At 43.3% G+C, this 22280-nt stretch overlaps 2 protein-coding genes across 2 annotated transcripts; one reads left to right on the top strand and one right to left on the bottom strand.

Moving 5' to 3' along the window:
• Positions 1 to 10320: 10320 nt before the first annotated feature.
• tnfsf14 (TNF superfamily member 14) lies at positions 10321 to 12470 on the bottom strand (the record flags this gene model as incomplete). The annotated part of the gene is made up of 4 exons (XM_080010039.1): positions 10321 to 10730; positions 10829 to 10915; positions 11034 to 11067; positions 12270 to 12470. 4 exons carry the CDS (start codon positions 12468 to 12470, stop codon positions 10321 to 10323), a joined length of 732 nt encoding a protein of 243 aa, XP_079866165.1.
• Positions 12471 to 16959: 4489 nt separating this feature from the next.
• LOC307237325 (transmembrane emp24 domain-containing protein 1-like) lies at positions 16960 to 20527 on the top strand (the record flags this gene model as incomplete). The annotated part of the gene is made up of 4 exons (XM_080010038.1): positions 16960 to 17142; positions 18424 to 18521; positions 20030 to 20207; positions 20309 to 20527. 4 exons carry the CDS (start codon positions 16960 to 16962, stop codon positions 20525 to 20527), a joined length of 678 nt encoding a protein of 225 aa, XP_079866164.1.
• Between the last annotated feature and the right edge of the window lie 1753 nt (positions 20528 to 22280).

Raw genomic sequence — 22280 nt, 5'->3', positions numbered from 1 at the left:
TTGGACAATATTGCACCGGAGGAAGTTGTATGTTGCATAATGGTGAGTAAAGGCAAATTACCACAGAAGACAGATGGACAATAATAACACTTGAAAGGTCAAATCTTTCCCCTCGATCAATTGTGAAGAACACCCAGGTGTCAGTGAGTGAAGTTTCCTACACCAGCGACAGCCACTTGGAAACTGGAGGAAACTCTGACAGGAAGAGATCTGGCAGACCCGAAGCCACAACGGAATCACGCGGCAGGTTTGATGCGTGATAGGCGGCACACAGGACATTCGGCTTCAAGCGCAGCTTATCGCAGAAATAAAGGATGTCTCACTTTTTTGACGTTTGACGGGTCGAGTGCCGGTAAAAAGAAAAAGTCGCCTGGGCCGTGAAGCACTGCCAGCACACCGCTGAGGACTCGGAAGAAGGTCTTATACGGCAGACCCATGAATCAAAATTTGAAATCTTCCGCTCATCACGCAGGGTTTTTTTGTATGGCGAAAGGATGGTTACATAATACATAATAATAATAATAATAATAATAATAATAATAGCTTTATTTAGATAGCACCTTTAAAAAGACCATTTACAAAGTGCTTTGACAGATGATATAAAAGCAGAGTGTCGAGATTATGAATTTAAAAGGCACATTAATAAACTTGAGTTAAAGTCATTCATTAAATTGTAAAACCGGATAAAGAGGGGAAAAAAGTTAATAAATATATATAGGATATGATAATAATAAATTGAAATAGAAAAAAAATAAATAATAAGTAGGTAAAAAATTTAAAAGATAAAGAAAGTGACGTGTGCTCTACCTCGTGACGGTCTGGGGCTCTTCCCTGAACCAAAAGGGCGACCGCAGCATTTTGCAGTGCCGTGCCACACCCTCTGGTCTAGGCATCAGGCATCCTACGGCAAGGTGGCCCAGAACACACAGCCTTTCCAGTCTATGTCACAACTGCCTTCCAAGAAAAGAGCAGGACGGCAGGCTTCAAATCATGGGACGGCCGGGCACGGCCTCCAGGCTTAAACCCCATGGAGCTGGTTTGGGGGTGAATGAGACTGAAAGGGTGAAAGCGAAGGAACAGTGTTCGGGAAGAACTCCCCCAACAATATTTGATCTCCATTGTAGAAGGAATGCCACGTGTGTGTTCGGCTGTTATATCGGCAGAAGGCGGCTACTTTGATGATTCAAAACTTTGGATTCAATTTTGTCGAACAAACAATTCCATGATTTATTTTTTGTTTTTTATTTTTATCTCCAATTGTTTATTTGTTCTATGCTTTAAACTGCGTAGATTTTAATAAAAAAAAAAAAAAAGACAACAAATGAAAACTTTGACTGATGGTATTCAATATTCAGTATTTTACTTACAGTATATTCAAGCCCAGACATGTTTGTTTCTAGGTCATCCTTGCCATATTAGTCATCTTTCTATGGACTGTTGTTTGTCGTGGGCTTTACACGGATGACAAATACCAAGAGTTCTACCTGCAGCCAACCTGTAAACTTGCCTTGAAACCTCCCCCAGATAAACCGCACATTGCAAAAAAAGAAAAACCACATATTCTCGGTCCATACGAGGTGTTGAAATGCAGCCGGGAGATTGAGAACATAAATTGTAAATAGGCGTCGCGCCAAGGTTTCAGCGGAAGGCTCTGTCATCTTTCGATTTTTGACGGGAAAACAGGGTGAAAATCTTTGCTGTGTGACACAGTGCCAAGCCAGCGACATCCCTGGCTCTTTACGAGCATAATTCCTTTGGTTTGGGATGTGAAGTGATTCATTAAGTGAAGAAATCCCAAGAAAATCATTTCCTCTTTAAAAACGGGAAGTCCAGAGCACATGGTCTGCACATTATTATTCAGTTCCCACCGTTTCATCCATCACTTCTGTTCTTGCGTTTGTTCTTTGCTCCTTGTGCGTGCTTGCGCTCGGTTTTTATTTAAAGAAAGAAGGTTTTTATTTGACATGAAGGATCCCGCAGCTCCGAGCCGTCACCCAGACTCTCAATTAAACCGGGGGCCAATAAAAGGGCGATGAAATCACATCTATGAATCAGATCGTATCGCGCAGAGAGAACCTTTTTTTTTCACGCGCCGTCCGTCTCTCAGGAGCTCGGAGTCCTCCTAACTTTGAACCCGTTGAACTCTTGTCGAGATGCTCATGGTAATGAATTCCCTCACCCCTGTGACCCGACTGTGGATTCAAACGGCAACACATATTTTGTAAAAACAGAGAACATCCAAACAGACATCATTTCGTCAGCGGCCCCTAAAACGCACATTTACAATATCAGAACCCAGGAAGTGAGTGACTCATCTGTGGAGATGTCGTGGGATGACATTTGTGACTCAATGCTTCTTCACCTGGACAGGAGGAGGTCTCGTCCCTCCTCGTGTCAGCCGGTCGCGAAGGGTAGGGGGAGGAGGGTGGAGTGTCGTCTGGGCCTGCTGTGTTTTCCTCCTTTCTATATAACAAGTGGGGGGAGAGTACCAGACGACCAGAAGTTCACCTGGACACCCCGGCGCCGCACTGCCACCTCACAACGCTGCCTGGAGCTCACTCAGACACCGCCGCCGCCGCCGCCGCCTCATCGCACACACACTCTCTCGCTCACTCTCTCTCTCTCGCGCGCGCACACACACACACACACACACACACACACACACATACACACACAACGGAGGAAGCAAGACGCGGAGAAAGCAACCGCCCAGGCAAACCACGGCTCCTCAACGCACCGCAATGTCTCAGCCCCGGGAGCAGCGCTGCCTCTACGTCCTCCTGCCGTGGCTCGTCCTCCTCACCCTGGGGCAGGTGGCCTTCTTCACCTTCTACTTCACGGTGAGATCTCCTCGTACTCACCAAATTGTGTCGCTAGGATGGGTTGGATACCTAAAGGAGGGCCGTCCAGAGTGGAGAACACACACACACACACACACACACACTATGCGACGTGTTGTAGCCGTGTAGCTTTTGTCGAACGCGTCAACGTGCGGTGTTTCTCAAATTTTATTTCAAGGGGAGCGGGGCACGTGCGCGTGTTGACACGAAATCTCACACGTTGACGTCGTCTGCGCGTTCGTCGCGGCCGCCCTGCTTGTTGTGCTCGCTGTGTCGACACCTGTGCCGACAACTGTGCCGCACATCTGCCCTTTGTGGTGGGTTTCGAGAAAAAGAAAAAGCGCCCACCGCCAGCGGTTCCAACGCGAGCAATCCCCAGCTGTGGCGCACAGCTGGTTGCAACACAGTTTCATAACCACTCAGTAACCAGTGATGAGAGAGGCGAAAGTCCCAGATCGAGGGATGTGGACGGAGGGTTGAAGATTAACCCATAGATGACGTCCTTCATGGATGGATCTTCAGTCCATTCTCCAGGCATCCCTTACCCCGAAAAAAAAAATAATCACATTTTACTGAAATCGGACTACTTTTGATTTCACGACACGTCCGGGGTGTTTTTGAAGCGCCTCTCTCTGACATTTTGCTCAAGCCGAGCGTCATGTTTTCTCACCACATCCCCGGTCTCAGAAGAGGAATCAGCGTCCCCAGCCGACCCTAAAAGACCAACCGGCAGGCAGGGGCGACCCGTCGCTGAGCTGACCACGCGCGCCTCCAACTTCCCTGTATTTACTTTGACGTCATGGGGAAAGTTGTGACAGTTTTTTTCATGGCCCGGTGAAGTAGAGCACACGCTTTCTAATGTGTCTTTCTAATGCAGCTTGTTTTTTTGTTTTTTCTACCACCAACAACTGCGACAAACTATTCCCGGAACAAACACTGCACGGTGATACAGTATCATAACCAACACTGACAGCAGGAAATTACACTTGTTTCACTCTTCTTGTTTCTTCTTACTCCTTTCTCTAGAAACACCTTCTACATTATCACACTTTTCACTTTTCCAACCTGGTGTTGAGAGTTTCTTTTTGGACACAATTTTGTTTGTTCCATTTTTGTGACGCTGTGAAGTTACATATAGACCAGAAGTTCCCCATGTTTTCACATTATCTGCCTGTAATAAACTGCTGTGTGATTAACATTTAATCTAAACCTTGCGGACAAAAGAGAAAAACTAAGAGTAAAAATATTTCGTGAAAAAATAAGTAAAACAAAAAACAACAATATAATAATAATAATAATAATAATAATAATAATAATTATTATTATTATTATTATTATTGTTATTACAGTGGTACCTCGACTTACGACTGCATCTACTTGCGACTAATCCAAGATTGAGTAGCGATAGTCGCGAAAATTTGTATCGACTTGCGACGACTACTCCAAGAAACGACGTGGAAATTTGCAGTTGGCGCGTCAGCAGCCAGTCAGCAGCCAGTCAGCAGCCAGTCAGCAGCCAGTCAGCAGCCAGTCAGCAGCCAGTCAGCAGCCAGTCAGCAGCCAGTCAGTCACTACATCGTGCACGTATTTCGTGGCTTATCCATATTTTTTTCATATTTGCTGTGTTTGTGCTGTGTATTTTGTTTATTTTCACCCTTCATCATGAGTCCTAAGAAGAAGGATGGGAAAAAGAAAAAGGCAATGATTCCCATTGAAACTAAGAAGGAAATCATTGAAAAATATGAGCGTGGTGTATATGGGAAAAATTGCTTCGACACACGACTGTTTAAACGTACGACCGTTCTTACGACGAATTACAGACGTAGGTCAAGGTACCACCACCATTATTATTTTGCTACAGACCCTCTGCAATTCCCTCGAAGACCCCTAGGGGGCCGCAGACCCCAGTTTGGGAACCCCCAGTATAGAGAATAAAATAACTCTTTCTGTTTCTGCAGATGATGGAGAAGGGAGCTCAACCTGATTTAGGCAAAATGCTCACCCTTGAGACCAATTCAGGTATGACTCTACTGTTCGAAATAACTGTCAGAATAAATAACAATGGTTGTGGGAAGACATTAATGTTCTTAATGAAAAAATGTACTTTCACAGACAACTTTCAGGAGAAGATCCAATGGCGAATGAGGAAAGAAGACCCGACCCTGATGTCCACAGCCAACGAGGTTATGACCATAAAGGAGGACGGGTATTACTTCCTGTGCCTGACGGTAACACTAAAAAACGACGAGCAGGGGGAGAGAACAGTCATCCTAAAAAGGAACAACGATGACATCCTAGTGGGCAAGACGCAGAACTCATCCCTCAGCACAGGCTTTCTGGGAAAGGTGGTGGAGATCGCTGCAGGGGACAGGCTGGTGGTCACCGTCAGTCCGGCAGCAAGGATTGACACTAATAAAGCCTGTAAAACTAACCTGGGCATCATCTACCTGACCAAGCATTCCCCTGCGTAGATCTAGGAAGAGCTCTATTATTATATAAATATTATATAAATACTCTCTTTATTATCCACACATAGATGGGAACAGTAAGAAAATATGGTGTGTTAGGGGGCATGGATGTGGTAAACTCAGGGTTTAAACTTAGAATTCCCACACAAACCCCTGCTTTTTCAATAGTATGTGATCATTTTTTCCTCTTTGCTCTGAGTTGATGGTCACACGTACAACTTGCAATGCTGTGATTCACTGCAAAACCACATTGTCAATGGGCAGCAAAGGTCAAACATCCTGGCCTCATGTTTTGGTGGTGAAGCAGTTTGTCAGTGGGGAAACTATTTTTTCAGTGAATTATTTTTAGAGTGATAATAACGAATAAGAAAAAAAGTAACGAAACATATGAACTCAGATCACGTAATTCCGCAATATTGCACCGATCAATGGTACCTACTAAGGGCATAATGGAAAAAAAAGAAACTTGTGTTTTTGAGTGGGTTTTTTACAATTAAATGTCGAGAAGTGGGCGAGACGTGGGGGCGAGGAGGGGGAAGGCCCTTCTTTATTTATTTTATTTTATTTGTGATGTAGAGAGGCACCAAAAGTACTAATCTATGTCCGCATCCGCCCTGCACGCTGCTGCGACACCCACGATCTGTAATCGCGATTTAATCACGTTTGTCAAGAAAAGTAAATATTATGACCAAGACGTGTTGCAGGAGAGAACAGTGGTGTGTTTCACCTTACGTTTAACACCTCTCAAAAAGGTGATTTTGCTTGGGTATGTTTTGACTCCTGAAATAGTCATTCATTTGCTGCAATTGTGAGCCCGTCATGTGTTGATATTTTATTCATTTGTATTTGATTTGTATCTGAAGACATATCAACATATCAATGATACGGGGCAGGAAACCAATGAATGTACTACCGACACTTATGGTGCAAACTTGTCGATAGAATTAATATTTTGTATGCTTGACTTTTTTGATACCAAAGAGTGTTGCAAAAATTTTGTTTTAATAATTGAAAACATTTATTGTTAATGCAATATATTTTTTGATAAACTAATATATTATAATAATATAATGTCACCAACTTCATTGATTGTCACAAAACAATTTTTTGGTTTGTTTGTTTGCTTTAATTTAACCTTAATTTATTGTTTGTTTGTCTGAAATACTATTTAAAAAACAATGAAACAGAATAAAGTAAAAAAAATTTGAGTAAAAACATGAAAAACCTTCAGCTCAGTTTGAGATTTAGCTTGAGCGACTTCTTTTCCTCTTATTCCAAAACAAGAGCCAGGTTTTGGTGTGAAAAAGAGCTATTTGAGCTCAGTTCGGGGGGTGGGGGGGGCGACTCCCTCCAGTGCTGTCGAGGAACAGGCCCACCGCCTAAAAGCATCGTAGCGCACACACCAAAACCCTCACATTTCACGACGCACGTGTAGGAGCTCTGCGCTGACAGAAACATGTGACCCCCTCACATACACATCACACTTTACAGCAACTGAGGTTTCATTCAAAACCTTTTTTGTTGTTGTTCGTTTATTGTTTTGTTTTTTTCCAAACTTCAATGGCAGCCTCTGATCACAAACCACCAGATGCAATCGCTGGGTCCAAGCTGCCTGTTCGACATAAACACCTCATCCTCCCACACCGTCTGGGTAACAGCCGTCGCTCCACTCCGCGCTTGCAACTCTTGCTTGTTTTCCACTCGCAGACGTAAAGGCGGAAGGTGCGGGGTAGTTTCCGTTATTATCCGTGTGTAATTCATATTCACTTGGGCTGAGAACCCAGAGACAATGGAAAACTGTTCCTATGATTAGGCAACCACCCGAACCCGATACTTGGCGACGCTCGGAACAAAAGTCAAACGCCAGTATTTTCACTTATAACTTTACTCATCAATGTCTTTTTTTTGTTTTGCCTCTTCACTTTGGAAAAAAAAAAAAAAGAGAACTGATGTATTAAAGGAAGAACGGCTTCTATGGAAAAACACATGTAAAAATTTCCAGACTGGCACAAGGGGACAGCATTTAGCCGTGAATACCTCTGTACGGCACCAATCTGCTAAATATAGTTTTTAGTATGCTGAGACCCGACTCTACAGGGGAATTCAAGTTGTGCTTCATTAAACAGAAGGTAAACCACACCTCAGCTGGAACCCTTCCACACCAGTGCACGGTGCCAATCAGCTCCTTTCAGATTAGACATCTATGGACAAAGCATACAGTCTCTACTGATTCATCCCAAAATGACAGACTGGGTTATCTGTCAAATATATTGTAATAATACTGTAATAATTTAGCCCTAACCCATCCATTGTATATGTGTCTATACATCTGTATCTAAGCATATTTTTATATATTTGACAATTTCTGTTTCATATGTTTTGGCTATTGTATATGGCTACCGTGTATTTTTGGCAGTTTTAATTGTATTTTTATTTAACTATTTATTCCATTTTATTATTATTATGATGATTATTATTATTATTATTATTATTATTATTATTATTATTATTATTATTATTATTGTTATCATTATTATTGAGGGGTCCCGCCCCTTTGCGGAGGGAGCCTCATTGTTTTTATCGTTAATGAAAAAATCACGTCAGTGGTCTATGGATGTCATGGATTTGACACACTCACAGACAATATGAATAAAATATGTATTCGGTGCAGTCTAACATGCCGTTGTCCAAGTTTGATCCAGATGGGTCCATTATTGTGGAATAATTGAGTAAAAAATGATTTTTTTTTTTATCATCGTAGCCACGTGTGTGCAATGCATTGCAGTCTGGTGATTGGTCAACAATCAGGACCTCACCAAGGTGGCGGCACATGCCATGTGACTAACGTCAGATTTTCATGGATGTCATGGATCCGACGAACCCACAGCCAATCTGAATAACGTGACGTGTTTTCGGGGCAGTTCCAACATGACGTCGCCATTTGATTTATTAAAATCGGTTCAGTATTGTGGATGGAGTTTGTGATCAACAATCGCCACCTCACCAAGATGGTGGCAGATGTATGGCGCAAGATGTATGGTGCAAGATGTATTGTGCGACGGAGAAATCATTGCGCGCATGGGCAAGTTCACAGAGTGCACAGATCATGTATGATAGCATGTGAACAAGGTTCAATTTGGTCTTCAAAGATTTGTACATTTGAATTTATTTGTTTATAGGTTTATAAAATCAGTTATCAATGTGAATGCAGTTTTTTGTTGATTTACAAAGTGCAATAAAAGAATATTGCTAATAATAATAATAATGTTCCCCAAAATGGATGAATAATTGTGATAAATGATCGTGATCGCAATACTTCGGAATGATAATCGCTAGTTGTGGGGTAGGAAACCCACCCACAGTCGCAAACACCATCCGATCATAGAATGACACTGTAACCAGGCCGGAACAAATTAACTTCTGCATCACAAAACACACCGGAACATAGAGACAAAGCACACTCGTCCATTGAACTTTAACGAAGGGCCAGGCCCAGTCAATACTTGCAACCACACCGCCACTTAGCCTCTCTCATAGCTTTTTAATTCGTCTTTATCTTATAGAGTACATTTTGTATATGCAGTATGTATTAAGTGTTAAGCTTTTTTTTAATGCTACTTGTCAATACACAAACCCTTGCCACGACACAGTTCTTGTATATGAAAATGGACTTTGCCAAATAAACTGGTTCTGATCACTGATCACAAGCTGGAGGTGTAAACTCACAAAATGTCTTTTCACCGCCCCCCGGCTCAGAGGACGGAAAGTGAGTCAGTGAAACAGCCGCTCATCTGGGCTCCGTGTATCTCACACCTACCACCCCGTCGCCACATCCTCTCTGCCCTACAACTACACACACACAGAGAGCAGAGCAGAACAAGGTGTATTGAAGATATTTATTATCGTGAATCGTCATGAACATGGGACACTTTGATAATTCTCTGCAAAGGCCACGCATCTCGTCCAGACGCCCCCAGCGAAGTAAAGTCGAGTTTGGGGAGGGGGGGTGGGGGTGGGGGTGGGGTTGGACAGCTTTCCCTGCCGTGTGCACCATGTGGTGAGGTGTAGGGTGTAGGTGACACTTCCGCTACGACATCGGCCTCGGCCAACTGTTTCACGAGTGCAGGGGAGCTTTGTGTTCAACACAAAACAAGCCTCGCCACAGAACAGCATCAATAGACAAAGGTGCCCGAGTGGCTGAGTCTCTATGTCTCTCTAGTCTATATGCAACAATAGAGGTAACAGAATGGGCAACGTTCTTCAACTACAGCAGAGATATAAAAGTAATTCACACAGCTACTCTCTTTTTTTCACGGACAGCAACAATTCATAGATTAATAGTTGTTGTACAGCGTACAAATCAAAATGCATTTTTAATCATCCCACTATAATTGACTTGTACATTCAATCCAATCAATTCAATTTTGTCATTGTCTAATGCTGACGAAATTGTCTAATTATGACAAACCCTAAAACAGCTTAAAATAATTATGGGGTTATCAGAACATGAAATCGATTCAATTCAAAATCAATTTCCAAGAAGCAAGATATTTTATTTTTCTAAGCGTACAAACTGTTGCGTGCATTTTGTTTTACCGCAATCCGTGCAGAAAGGTCAAACTTTGACACCATTTCTTCACTACCATTACATTCCATATAAAATATTAAATATATTAAATTAATTTATGACAAAGCTGCAGATATAGTATTATATACAGGATATTCTAATTCATGTATTTTATATATTTTATATATAAAATATACAATATATAATATATATAATATATATAATATATAATATATAATATATAATATATATAATATATATATAATATATATATAATATATAATATAATATAATATAATATAATATAATATAATATAATATTTTGATATAATTTCCTTTTTATAATATATAAAAATCTTTATAACATTATCTTTTTTTAATATCTTTATTATTATTATAATGTTTTTTTTTACAGTTATACTATATAACAAATTTGAAGGCCTGTCTATATCATGTACGCACCAAAGAAATTGTCGTAGGGCCGAAAAAGTATGATTTGTTTGGCGTCGTTCACCTTGACGAGGACAGCATCGCCCTTGTTGAGGTGAAACACGCCGCCCAGGAAGCTGTTCGACTGGCTGCTCAACGGACCCGAGCCCGCGCGGTCCTTCCTGGACTCCATCAGGTAAATACACCCGCCCGAGTGGCGACTGGGACTGAGACGGCAGACGGAGTGAGAGAAGTCGCCGTCCTTGGAGAAGTGAACCTTGGAGTAGATGTAGTAGTAGCCCTCCTGCTCGACGTAGAGCTTTCCCCTTTTGTACTTCATTTTGTACAGGAGGTTGGAGGCATCGGCGCTCCACAGCACGACCTGCTCTTCTCGGAGTGGGAGTCTGGGAGGGGTACGGTGTCCACCTGGTAAGGATCAAGTGTCAGTCAGGGAATTAATATGAATAAAATGAAGATGAAAATCCATCCATCCATCCATCCGTCCACCTATCTGATAGTCTCACCTGTCAGGTGTGCAACAGGTTTGGAAGGTGGGATGGTGGGGTTTGTTCTTTCAGTCGGTTTAGGGGCAGAATGATTGAATGATTTATCTGAAAAAAACAAAACAAAACACAAAAAACATAAAAGGCCACTTAGTGCAACTGAAATAAATCAGGTTTTGCTGAATCATGAAGCATCCTGGGAAACTGAAACTTTAATTAAATTTACCTTGGATCATGTTGAAGGCAGATTGTGACTCAGCCTGAAAGGGGGGACAACACAGGATACTTCTTGTTTGTTGCACATGCAGAGCTTGGGTTTGAGAGTGTTACGCATACGGAAATATAATATTACTATAACATTTACTGTGGGGTAACTAAAGGGTTTTTATTTGTTTTTTCAAACCCACTATAGGGAAATCAAAGATAATATCACAGTGGTATCACTATAATAGGGTTGAATACACACTATTGCATATTATACGAATATTATAGGGATATCACAGTGATATCGCTAAAATATCAAAATAATATTCAATATAATTTCCCCATGGTATGTTTGGGGAAAAAAACATAGAAGCCCCACAAGTATTATTCTAAGTATTCTCAAAATATTTCTACAATAAATATTATAGTAATACTATAGTTTTACTTTCAGTATGGGTTAGTATCCATGTAATTGTCTCTGTTCCAAGGGATTCATTTCTAGGCAAAATTACTTTTATTTGGATACATGTGTTCAACTTTGATCAATAAAAATCGAAATATTCACATAGAATATAGAATAAAAAAATACATAAAAACATATGAAAACAACAAAAAACAATTAAAACTTAAATTTATTACAATTACAAATAAATATCAGATTATAATCTCGGGACTGTCGCATCCTCATTCTACTATTCTTCATTAATAGCAGCGGTAATTAGCAAATCCCGTCATTAATTTCGCAAATGAAAATATCACGTTCATTTCCACCTCCTAAGTCATTGTTTTCACCGAAGCCATTTAGAATCATAATCAGCCAAAGACACCAAACTCTTGTGTGTCTATTTGAAAATATATGATAATTTTTCATATGTCATTGTAGATTTTAATGGCAGAAAACAGGTGTTGAAGCACCAAAATTAGATATAATAGCTATGCTCCGGTTTGTCAAAGATTTACACACAGTTCTCCAGTGTCTTTTCAGTGCCAGCTCCATCTTTTAAATGCTGAATTTGTGCACATTTTCATACATTTTAGCATTGTATGAATGTATGCATTGTAGCATTCTATAGTATTTTGTCCTTTTTCAAGCATTTAAGCAGATAGATACTCACTGGAACGATAACACCACATCCATATTTTAAACAAAATCATATTTTCTATAAATAAAGTGGAAAGAGTAGAGTGTTTTACTGTATTTCACACAGACATCAATTTGGCCGCCGCACTCCAACGGCGGCACAAGGCCGTTACTCACAGCGTCGGGGTGGTGGAGACGGAAGATGAAGACCCCCTCGATGACCACGCCAGCCAACAGGAGGCTGACCATCAGGAACAGCAGCGTCTGCGCGGACCGGCCGCTGTTCTTCGGGCTTCTGAGCCTGGGGGGCACCGGGGGGCCGCGGGCGCAGCCGTCCACCACAAAAACAGACGGATAGGGGGCGCCGGCTTCATCCATGCCTATACGTGGCTTTCCCTCAAAGATGACGTCTCCCTCCGGGTGTAGTTCCGGCACAGCGGCAGTAATAAAGTAAGAAGAGGACACTCCGGAGGGGCGAGAAGATGAAGCGCCGCGGATGGAATCAACCGAGGTTGGCTTGACTTAAACCGCCAAAAGGAAAGTGAGAGAAGAACCTTCAGCCCGTAACAGACATTAAGCAGACCACCATGCCAGGCTGTGAGGATGTGACAAACATCAAGAAGATGGAAAGTTCCACATTGCACATTACGGTAAAAAAATCCGAACAGCAGAGGAGACCATGCAGAGTCTTTCTTCACCTCCTCCCTGAGCCCCTCCTCTTCAAGCCCACTGTAAAATAGATGCTGAAATATCGTACTTCCTCTCTAGTGCACTCATACACACTCCTATTCTCTGTCAGGAAGTCGTGATCGTGATTGAAATGGAGGAGGAAAGTTGCAGGCATATACAACATAGACTTTACGATAACTAAATCACAATTATACATAAAGCTGCAATGGTGAGTCCATGTTCTGCCTCATGCAGATGCATCAGCCAGAAAAACTGAAGATCTATTCAAAGTGCCGAAGGGGGCAATCTAAAAAACCACGCTGACTCACAACGAACAGCCACAACATTAAAACCACTGACAGGTGAAGTGAACAACATTGTGCGTCTACTCCAGTGGCACCTGTCAAGGGGTGGGATATATTAGGCAGCAAGTGAACAGTCAGTTGTTGAAGTCGATGTGTTGGAAGCAGGAAAAATGGGCAAGAGTAAGGATCTGAGCCACTTTGACAAAGACCATATGTGATGGTTAGACGACTGGGTCAGAGCATCTCCAAAACGACAGGTCTTGTGGGGTGTTCCCGGTATGCAGTGGTTAGTACCTACCAGATGTGGTCCAAGGAAGGACAACTGGTGAACCAGCAACAGGGCCATGGACGCCCAAGGCTCATTGATGCAAGTGGTGAGTGAAGTCCAGCCCGTCTGGTCTGATCCCACAGAAGAGCTACTGTAGCACTAATTACTGAAATAGTTAATGCTGCTACGATAGAAAGGTGTCAGAACACACAGTGCATCATCACAGCGGCGTATGAGGCTGTGTAGCCACAGACCGGTCAGAGTGTCCATGTTGACCCCTGTCCACCACTGAAAGCACCTACAATGGACATGTGAGCATCAGAACTGGACCATGGAGCAATGGAAGAAGGTGCCTGGTCTGATGAATCACGTTTTCTTCTACATCATGTGGATGGTCGGGGTTAGGGTCTGATCCCATGGAGCATCTGTGGGATGTGCTGGAACAACAAGGCTGATCCATGGAGGCCCCACCTCACAACCTCCAGGACTTAAAGGATCTTCTGCTTACGTCTTGGTGCCAGATACCACAGAGTACATACTTCAGAGGTCTTGTGGAGTCCATGCCTCCACGGGTCAGAGCTGTTTTGGTGGCACGAGGGGGAGCTACACAATATTAGTGGTTATTAGCGGTCGTTTTAATGTTGCGGCTGATCGGTGTGTGCCAAAAATGGACAAAGTCTCCAAAGAGGCTCAGTTGTTGCAAGCTGGAGAACAGATAAAGGGGTAGATGGATTGACACTTAACTGGATCGTGAATAAATGCTACAAAAACAAGCATCCAAGAAGTGAATCATCAACTCTATGGCCGGTGTCTTCAAAGATTAGAAGTTTGAAAAGGATAAAGTCGGATGAGTTATCTTCTACCCTGTTTCCGCCATCCAGACAGGTTTAGGTTTGGAGAGAAGCAAGGTCGCATTCAACCAACACCGTTTGTTGTCAACCAACACGCAGGGGAATCCATAATGACAGGGACAGCAATGTCAAAACATAAATGTCTCACTTGCTTGAGCAGATGTACTCAACATGTCGCACGGCTGTAGCTTGCAAAGCACTCGCATCTCGGTGTGAGTTCTGCTAAAATAACCCAGCAGACATCTGCGGCCATTGTATTTTCTGTTTGCCTCGGGCACCGCCCCGTGTTAGCTCGCATATTGAACGGCGATGAATTTCCTAATTCCATTCCAGGAGTCCAGAGGGAAGGCATATGGCACTCTGCGTTCAAACCGAGCAAATTGCAAAGCAAATTAAGGCCCACAACTATAATTAGGGTTGCATTGTTATGGACGAGTTCCAGGCTACAAAGGTTTCTGGTAGTGCCCCGTTTAAACTTTGCTTTATTTAATTTACCGTGCATAGAAATTCAAAACCAAACAGAGCAGCGGGTAATAATGACAGCCTGGGAGCGGAGACAGAGCCAGAGACGGAGGGAACACACATCCACCGCTGTGGCAGATCATCAGAAAGAACGCAAGTGCGGCCGGGAGACGGGCGGGAAGCTGAGGACCTGAGCGGGAGGGAGCTGCACCGGCACCGGAGAGACAGCAGCGCCGGGGCGGGGGAAGGAAAACCGTCAAGTTTCTCTCTTGGGGCTGTCCTAGAAAAAGCGCGGCGTGGCTGATTCAGCCGAGAGATCGACCGTCAGGTTTTCCGGGAGAGATGTCAATTATGTTGAAATTCGGGATGCTCCATCTATTCCCAGAACACCTTTCCATTTTTCCTCCGCGTCTCTCCCTGATAGCAGTGGCGTGTAGGGCTTATTTTCGGGGGAAACCAGCCGTTCAGTCAGCCCGGTGAGCGCTGAAAACCGTGCCCGGCGATGGAGGGTTTTTATCTATCTTATCTCTAAGATATAATATGTCGGTGTGTTACCTAAAAATAATCTTTTAGGAATAATTGTGTCTGTAGGCAAGAGAGCAAGATGCTTCATCGTGTCAGTGCCGGCGGTGCTTAAATTGGGCAATTTCCCCCTCTGTCCCGCTGGCTTTGCTTGTTTGTTTTAGTTAACCTTTAGAATCCTGGAAAAAAAAAAAAAAAAGGCTTAAGCATCCCCGCGGTGCTTTTGGTCCCATCTCTGTCTGGGCTCGGCCTCTTTCCGTGGGCTCTCCCCCTGCTGGGTTCACGTGGGTGCGGTCGAAGGTGGGCTCGCCACACCGGACCATTGGCGATCTCGTCGCCTCCCAGCCATCTGGGGATTTCCAAACGCTAGTGAGTCGCTGGAACGCCTCGCAAATGAAACCAGACCGCTCCCTTCTATTCTCCTCCGTGGTGAAACAAACTGGAGGTGTAGCGAATGGCTTTGTCACGGGGAGAGCGCTTCTTCAAAGGTGGAAGGTGGATGTCGCGACGATTTGATTCTGTTTTGTCGAATGTGTGCCGGGTCCACAAGATCGCTGCAGTAAAGGATTCACAGCGAGTTTGTCTCATCATTTTAACCAAGGACGAGAGATGCCCACGTTGCTGGTGGGACAGTGTTAACAATCACACACGACTTCTGCATGTCACCGCCCCCAATTTGAAGGACCACCCTAAAGACTCTTGATTGATTCTGCAATGCAGGTTGTTGTTTTTTTTTGTTTTTTTTAACTCTCTGATTGTTACCGCCCAGTTTTGGCAACGAAACCTGGGAGGTTGTCTTCAGTCTCTATTTGAGCAAAGAGTGACTGACTTGTGAGTCTGGGTTGAAGGTAAAATTGAAATGAAAAGTGCACGATGTCCTCTGATGTCAGGAAAGTTTAAGACTGCATAGCTGGACTAGAAAATAGTGGGGGTTTTTCTATTTTAAAAAGAAAGGAAAAAGGGAGTGGGCATTCCACTTCCAGTTCATAGCGTTTATCTGTAGGGGGTAAGAATGTGTGTGTGTGTGTGTGTGTGTGCGTGTGCGTGCGTGTGTGCGTGTGTGTGTGTGGGTGCGTGCATACAAATGTCACTTCCAGTTTTACTGTTGTGTATTGAGCAGAGATCAGTTTCTTTTTATGACAAAGCGGAGTTTAAGTTATGCCACAGAAAAGCTTTGAGTCACGAGCGCCTTACTTAAATAATAATAATAATAAAGTAATAATAATAATAATAATAATAATAAAGTAATATTAATAATGATTATTATTATCATCATAATGAAGTAATAATAATACAAATAGTTATAATAATAATAATAATAATAATAATAATAATATAATCAAGTAATAATAATAATAATCATCAAGTAATAATAATAATAATCATCATCATCATCTTCAGCATCACCATAATCATTATCGTAATAATAATAATAATAATAATAATGAAATAATAATAATAATAATAATGATAATAATAATGACAATATAATAATAATAATAAGAAGAAGAAGAAAAATAATTAAATAAATAAGAATAAAGAATAAAATGTTCACAGTATGTCCACATCAAGCTTAACTTATGTAACTTACACCTGCATTGGCTCCTTGGCTTTGCATGTGGTTTCTCTTTATTATGTGCTGTTAACTTTGGCCAATTAGACTTTGGTCCCAAAGCTGCAGCAATGACAAAGAGACTCAACGTGAGATTGCACAGTGTGGCTTATTGCAACGCAGCCTTGGAGAAAGTCGATTTATTTTCGAAGCCGCACCTCAGTCCGTATGAACTACGATGTTCAGAGAGCGGACAGGAGTGAAGGCCGGCGTGCTGCTTTGTTTTGCGGCGACCGTGGAGCTAACTTGGTGTCTGGGCCAAACCCTGGGGACGCAATTCACCTTTTTATTACCTGCGGGAAAAACAGAATGCTTTTACCAGAGCACCTTGAAGAGCTGGAGCATGGAGGTGGAATACCAGGTAAACGCCTGCCCCTCCCCTCCCCTCCCCCTCCCCTGCACCGGTGTCTCTGTGCCTTGGTGCATGTGAGGCGCTGAACCGCTATGGTAACCCAGAGTTCAGAGTAGAAAGAGAAAGTTGAGCACGGCATTTCCATTTTACTTTCACTACATTTTTCTCCGCTCTACTTCAAAGCGAGGTTTTCTTTTTGATTCACTGCATTTATACGCAGCGCTTGCAAGTAGCAGACAGTTTTAAAGGATTATTATTTTTTTTTTTTAGTTTAGCCTTCAAACAGTAAGGTAAGACCTATTCTTTCTGTAGTAAGATATGATTGTTTTTTTTCATTATTTTAACGTTTATTGCCAAATTTTCTTTGTTTTGTGAGTTCGAGGTTTATTGCATATTGCCATTTCTCTATATTTATTGTATTATTTTATTATAATAGCTTATTGTTTTTGATATGAGCTGCTGTAACACCGCAAATTCCCTCCGGGTACGACTAAAATATCCATCCATCGATCTATCATGTCACCACACCCTGCTCCCCTTTCTAGGGGGGCATCTCTGTGACCTCTGACCCCTGCAGTCAATCTGGGGCTGGGCTGGATCACTGCAGAGGTCTCTGTGTGTTTGCAGCGGTTGCAGGAAGTTCCCCGGGCAGCGTTTCTCTCGCAGATAAAAGTCGTCCGTCTTTACTGCGGGGCGTGCGATTGGCCCTCAGAAAAAGCACGCGCTGTGACTGTAAAGTAGCGATCACCACCTCTGGAGCGCCGTTGCATCTCAAACCACATTCATTGTTAATTTGCAGCAGAAATCAACCACCACGGTGTCATCCTGCGACCGTGGGGGAAACTCAGAGCAGTCGGACGTGTAGGAAGAGGAAAGCAGGATATTCATAATGATGCAGTAGCTGCGGTTGATGTATGAAGTGGGTGGAATGTGCCTGACTTTAATGTTTTATAAGAGGGTGAAACATAATGGTAAAGAAAAAAATACATCTCTACAGCATCTGCAGCAGCTCTACAGCAGCGTCTTTAGAGTAATATATGGATAAGGAATCCAGTAACACAGGTGCTTGTGGATCATGCAACTGGTAAAGATAAGATAAAGATAAAGGTACTTTATCAATCCCCAAAGGGAAATTCCAGAGTTGGTGAGGTTGTGACTGTAAAACCAAATGTTTTAAATAGAAAAAAAAAAGGGGCAGCTCTACATTACAAGTAGAGAATGAGGAATCATATGGTTGGGCGCTTCGGTACCTTTTATAACAAAGAAGATGAATGTGTTCACCGCCACCAGGTCATAGCTGGCGCAGGCCTGGATGTGGGCTTCGCCCTCATCTCCCCCAGCGGATACCGACTGGTGTCCGACTTCAGAAGATACGATGGGATCCACACGTGAGTCAACACAACACGCTTTCATCCCAACATACTGTGCACATCAGTGTTTAAGGGTCAGTAAAATTTGCTAGGAGACGTTTATGTTGGCATTGAGCACAGTGACTCGATATTCCTGAAGCCCTAAGAGTCTGAGAAGAATTCCGCAACCCAAGGGACCACCAGTGTGCCAAGTTATACTACAGGAAACCCAAAATGGTGAATGATGAATTATATACCAGAATAACAGAGACACCACATGGAAAAGGAGTTGAGGGTCATTTAATCACTTACTAACGCAATGGGTTAGGGGTCATATTGTGTTCACTGTCAATTAGCTGTATGTGTCAACTAGGAGAGGTCTGACCAACACACTTTGATATCACAGTTACCAAAGGGGTCAAAGAGTCTGCAACTCAATTTTGGCTGTGCCAGGAAAAATGATTTAATGTGTCGAGGAAAACTGTGAATCTCAAACATCATGACAGAATCTGCCAAACATGGACCCAAGTGCATCAGCCAAGGGGCCCAGCGGTCGCAAGGCAGCGCACACAGGCAGAGGATGGCGACGGGGACAACGGGCGAGCGTCGCGAACAAAGGAGAGCCTCAAACGCGACCGCGTCATCGAATCAGAATCTCTGCGACCCGCTCTCGACAAAGACGGCACGGCGCGGGCTTCGAGGTTGTATCCGAAACCACTTGTATACGCCAACACAAAAGCATAATCTGTTCCATCGCTCCCGCCCAATGGGGGAAAAAAAAAATAAAAAATGGTTCCACGGTCTGAGTCATCCTTCATCCCGTTGCGTACATCTAGACGGGTATAAGTTCAGTTTAAGCCAAAGCGTGCCTCCAACACAAAACGCCTGTCTCCTACCATCGAAACACGCTGTTGGCTCTGTAACAGCGTGGGAGGCATTGGGCCCGATAATTGGTCTGCACGGTCGAATAACGGCCAAGGGCTTTCATCGACACCAGGATGACGCCCTGACCTCCTGCCGCGGCCTCCGACCAACCGCCCCTTCCCGGCATCACTGCCTTTACGGGACATTCCCACCTCCTTCATCCCGCAAAGAAAATGCAAGACGGGTCTTGAAGAACGGTGCAACATCCCACCACACACGGTTCAGGCCGTGTATGACACCTTTCCAAGAAAGGATTGCAGATGTTGTGAAGGTAAACGGTGGCCGACGCTTGTTTTATTGCCCACCTCTTCCTCAAGCTGAGCAGCGAACAATATTGGAAATCAAAGTGCGATACAGGTCAGAAAAACCCCAGTGACATATCTCCTACAATGCACCGACCCATATCGAGCTGAATATCGATCTTGTTTCAGGGTCTCAGCAGTTATGTTAAGTGTGGCTTTGTAGAGCCATTATAAATAATTACAAGCAATTCCTTTACTGGGAGCTTTCAAAAGCTCCTATTTTTACAGAGAAAAAAAAACATGTAAAGTGAAGAGAAACCATCAACTTGTTCAAACCCTTTGTGAAACTAATTTCTCCGTATTTCTTGGTGTTGGGAACAGAGTCGATCCCACGGAGGACGGTGACTATCGTCTGTGCTTCGACAACAGCTTCAGCAAGTTCTCAGGGAAGATGGTGTTCTTCGAGGTGATCCTCGACTACCGGGGCCTGAACGTCGAGAAGTGGACGGGGGCGGTGGCGCTGGACATTGCGGCGGAGTACGAACTGGAGTACGTCAGGGTGAGGAGCAGTCACAAATGACGGGGCAGAACCCCGCTATAAAACCCATGAACCATCCTCCACGCACCCTCCCACATGGTTGACTTCTCTGCCTTCGACAGGGGAGTCTGGAGCAGGTCCAGCGGCGCCTGGAGAGGAGCCTGCAGACCCAGGCCACGCTCCGGGCCCTGGAGGCCCGGGACCGCTATCTGCTGGAGGACAACCTGTGGCGGGTGTCCTTCTGGTCCTGCCTTAACCTGCTGGTCATGTTGTCGGTGGCCGCCGCCCAGATCTACACCCTGCGGCGGCTCTTTGCCGGCAACAACACGGTGGTCACATAGTTACGGGAGGCACTCAACCGATGGTAGTCTCTGGACGCTGAAGCAATCAACCCTGAATGGCCAAAAAAAAACTCTTTGCGAATGACTCAGCTGCAGTACAGTCATAGAGTTGTGAACTCAGGAGGGTGGAATTAGTTTGTGAGCTCACACACTCCCCTTTGCTCAGCCTTCTAAATAGCGATTGCTGTGCTGTTCCCCATTCAAGTCGGAAACACTGAATAACACCGTATTTCCCCGTAAGATGCTGAGACCCAGTGTTCGTAGTAAACGTAGACAACTTTTACAAGTGGATTATCAAGTGATAGGGTATTTATTGAGGGTATACATAAGGATGTTGTTAAATAAACATCCACAATATCTTTAAAAAAAATAAAATAAAAAAAATCTTCTCCGCACAATGCTTTGTCCTTTATATAATTTTGACTTATTCCTTTCCATGTTGTCATTACATTTCGATCCAACACCCGATTTACTTGGGAAGGAACTGAAAAACGTGGCTTTGGCTTCTTCTGAGCCAAATGACAAGTAGCTGAAGGCATATTTTTTGGCACGGTAATGATTTTATTGCTCTGTGTGTGTTTAATATTTAATATTAATATTAATTGAATATGTGTTTAATATTTAATATTAAACACACACAGAGCAATAAAATCATATTAAACACACAGAGCAATAAAATCATTCGTGCCAAAACATATTGCTAAACTATCAACACCCTCACAAAAGCTCAGCTATCTCTTCAGTGTTTGCAAACCTTGAGAGCAACACGCAGGGAGTGAAATAAAATCCCTTGGTTGCCACCGTTCCAATTGATAAAAACGACATTAGAAACTATTATACCGTTCTTATGGTACAACATGCATTGTGATCGATGGCCCGCAGATTTCCTTCCTTTACCCACAAATGACTCTAAATAATCAGTTACATTCCTAAAGCGTTCACCGTGATTTACGTCACCATTTAACTGGTGCCTAAACAGGACTACTGTACATGGTCAGTTATCCAGTGTCATTTCTGTCATACATTTGGGCACAATATCAAACAAATTACCGACATGTTATTATCCAAATCCCTTTTCATATTATTTAACTAATTCGTTTATTATAGAAAAAAAAATAACTCCTGAGTTAAAACCTACATAAATCTTACACATTATTGGAACTAGCTTAAATGACTATTGGGAGTCTATATAAAGAAAAAAAAAATACAGGATGATACCGTATGGATGATTTGGACACCGATACAAAAGCATCGACGTCTAAAAACAGAATTCATGATCAGATTTCACCAGGTTTAGTGTCAGAAAGTGCCAATAGTGCACAGGAGTTTCGGTTTGACGCAAACACGCACGCGCGCGCGCGCACACACACACACACACACACACACACACACACACACACACACACACACACACACACACACACACACACACACACACACACACACACACACACACACACACACACACACACACACACACACACACACACACACACACACACACGATCAGCTGCGGTGGTCGCCCTGCATGGAAATATAAATTAGTGGCAGTTAACGGCTTCAGTGATCCGCTCCTCTTCCTGGATTCCCCTCGTCCAACGCGCTTCCGGCCGAGGTCACCACTGGTTTCGACGAGGTGCAGGACGCCTGTTCAGGAACAACCGGCCAACATTAAAACCACTCGCTCCACACATATTGAGATGTGACACACATCTCAAACCCGATTGGTTTGGGGTTCGACTGGCCTTGCAGC

Source organism: Zeus faber, assembly GCF_960531495.2.
Source record: "Zeus faber genome assembly, chromosome: 11".
NCBI classification, from domain to species: Eukaryota; Metazoa; Chordata; class Actinopteri; order Zeiformes; family Zeidae; genus Zeus; species Zeus faber.
Note: the sequence above shows the minus strand (reverse complement) of the source record. Positions and strands in the feature narration are given on the sequence as shown.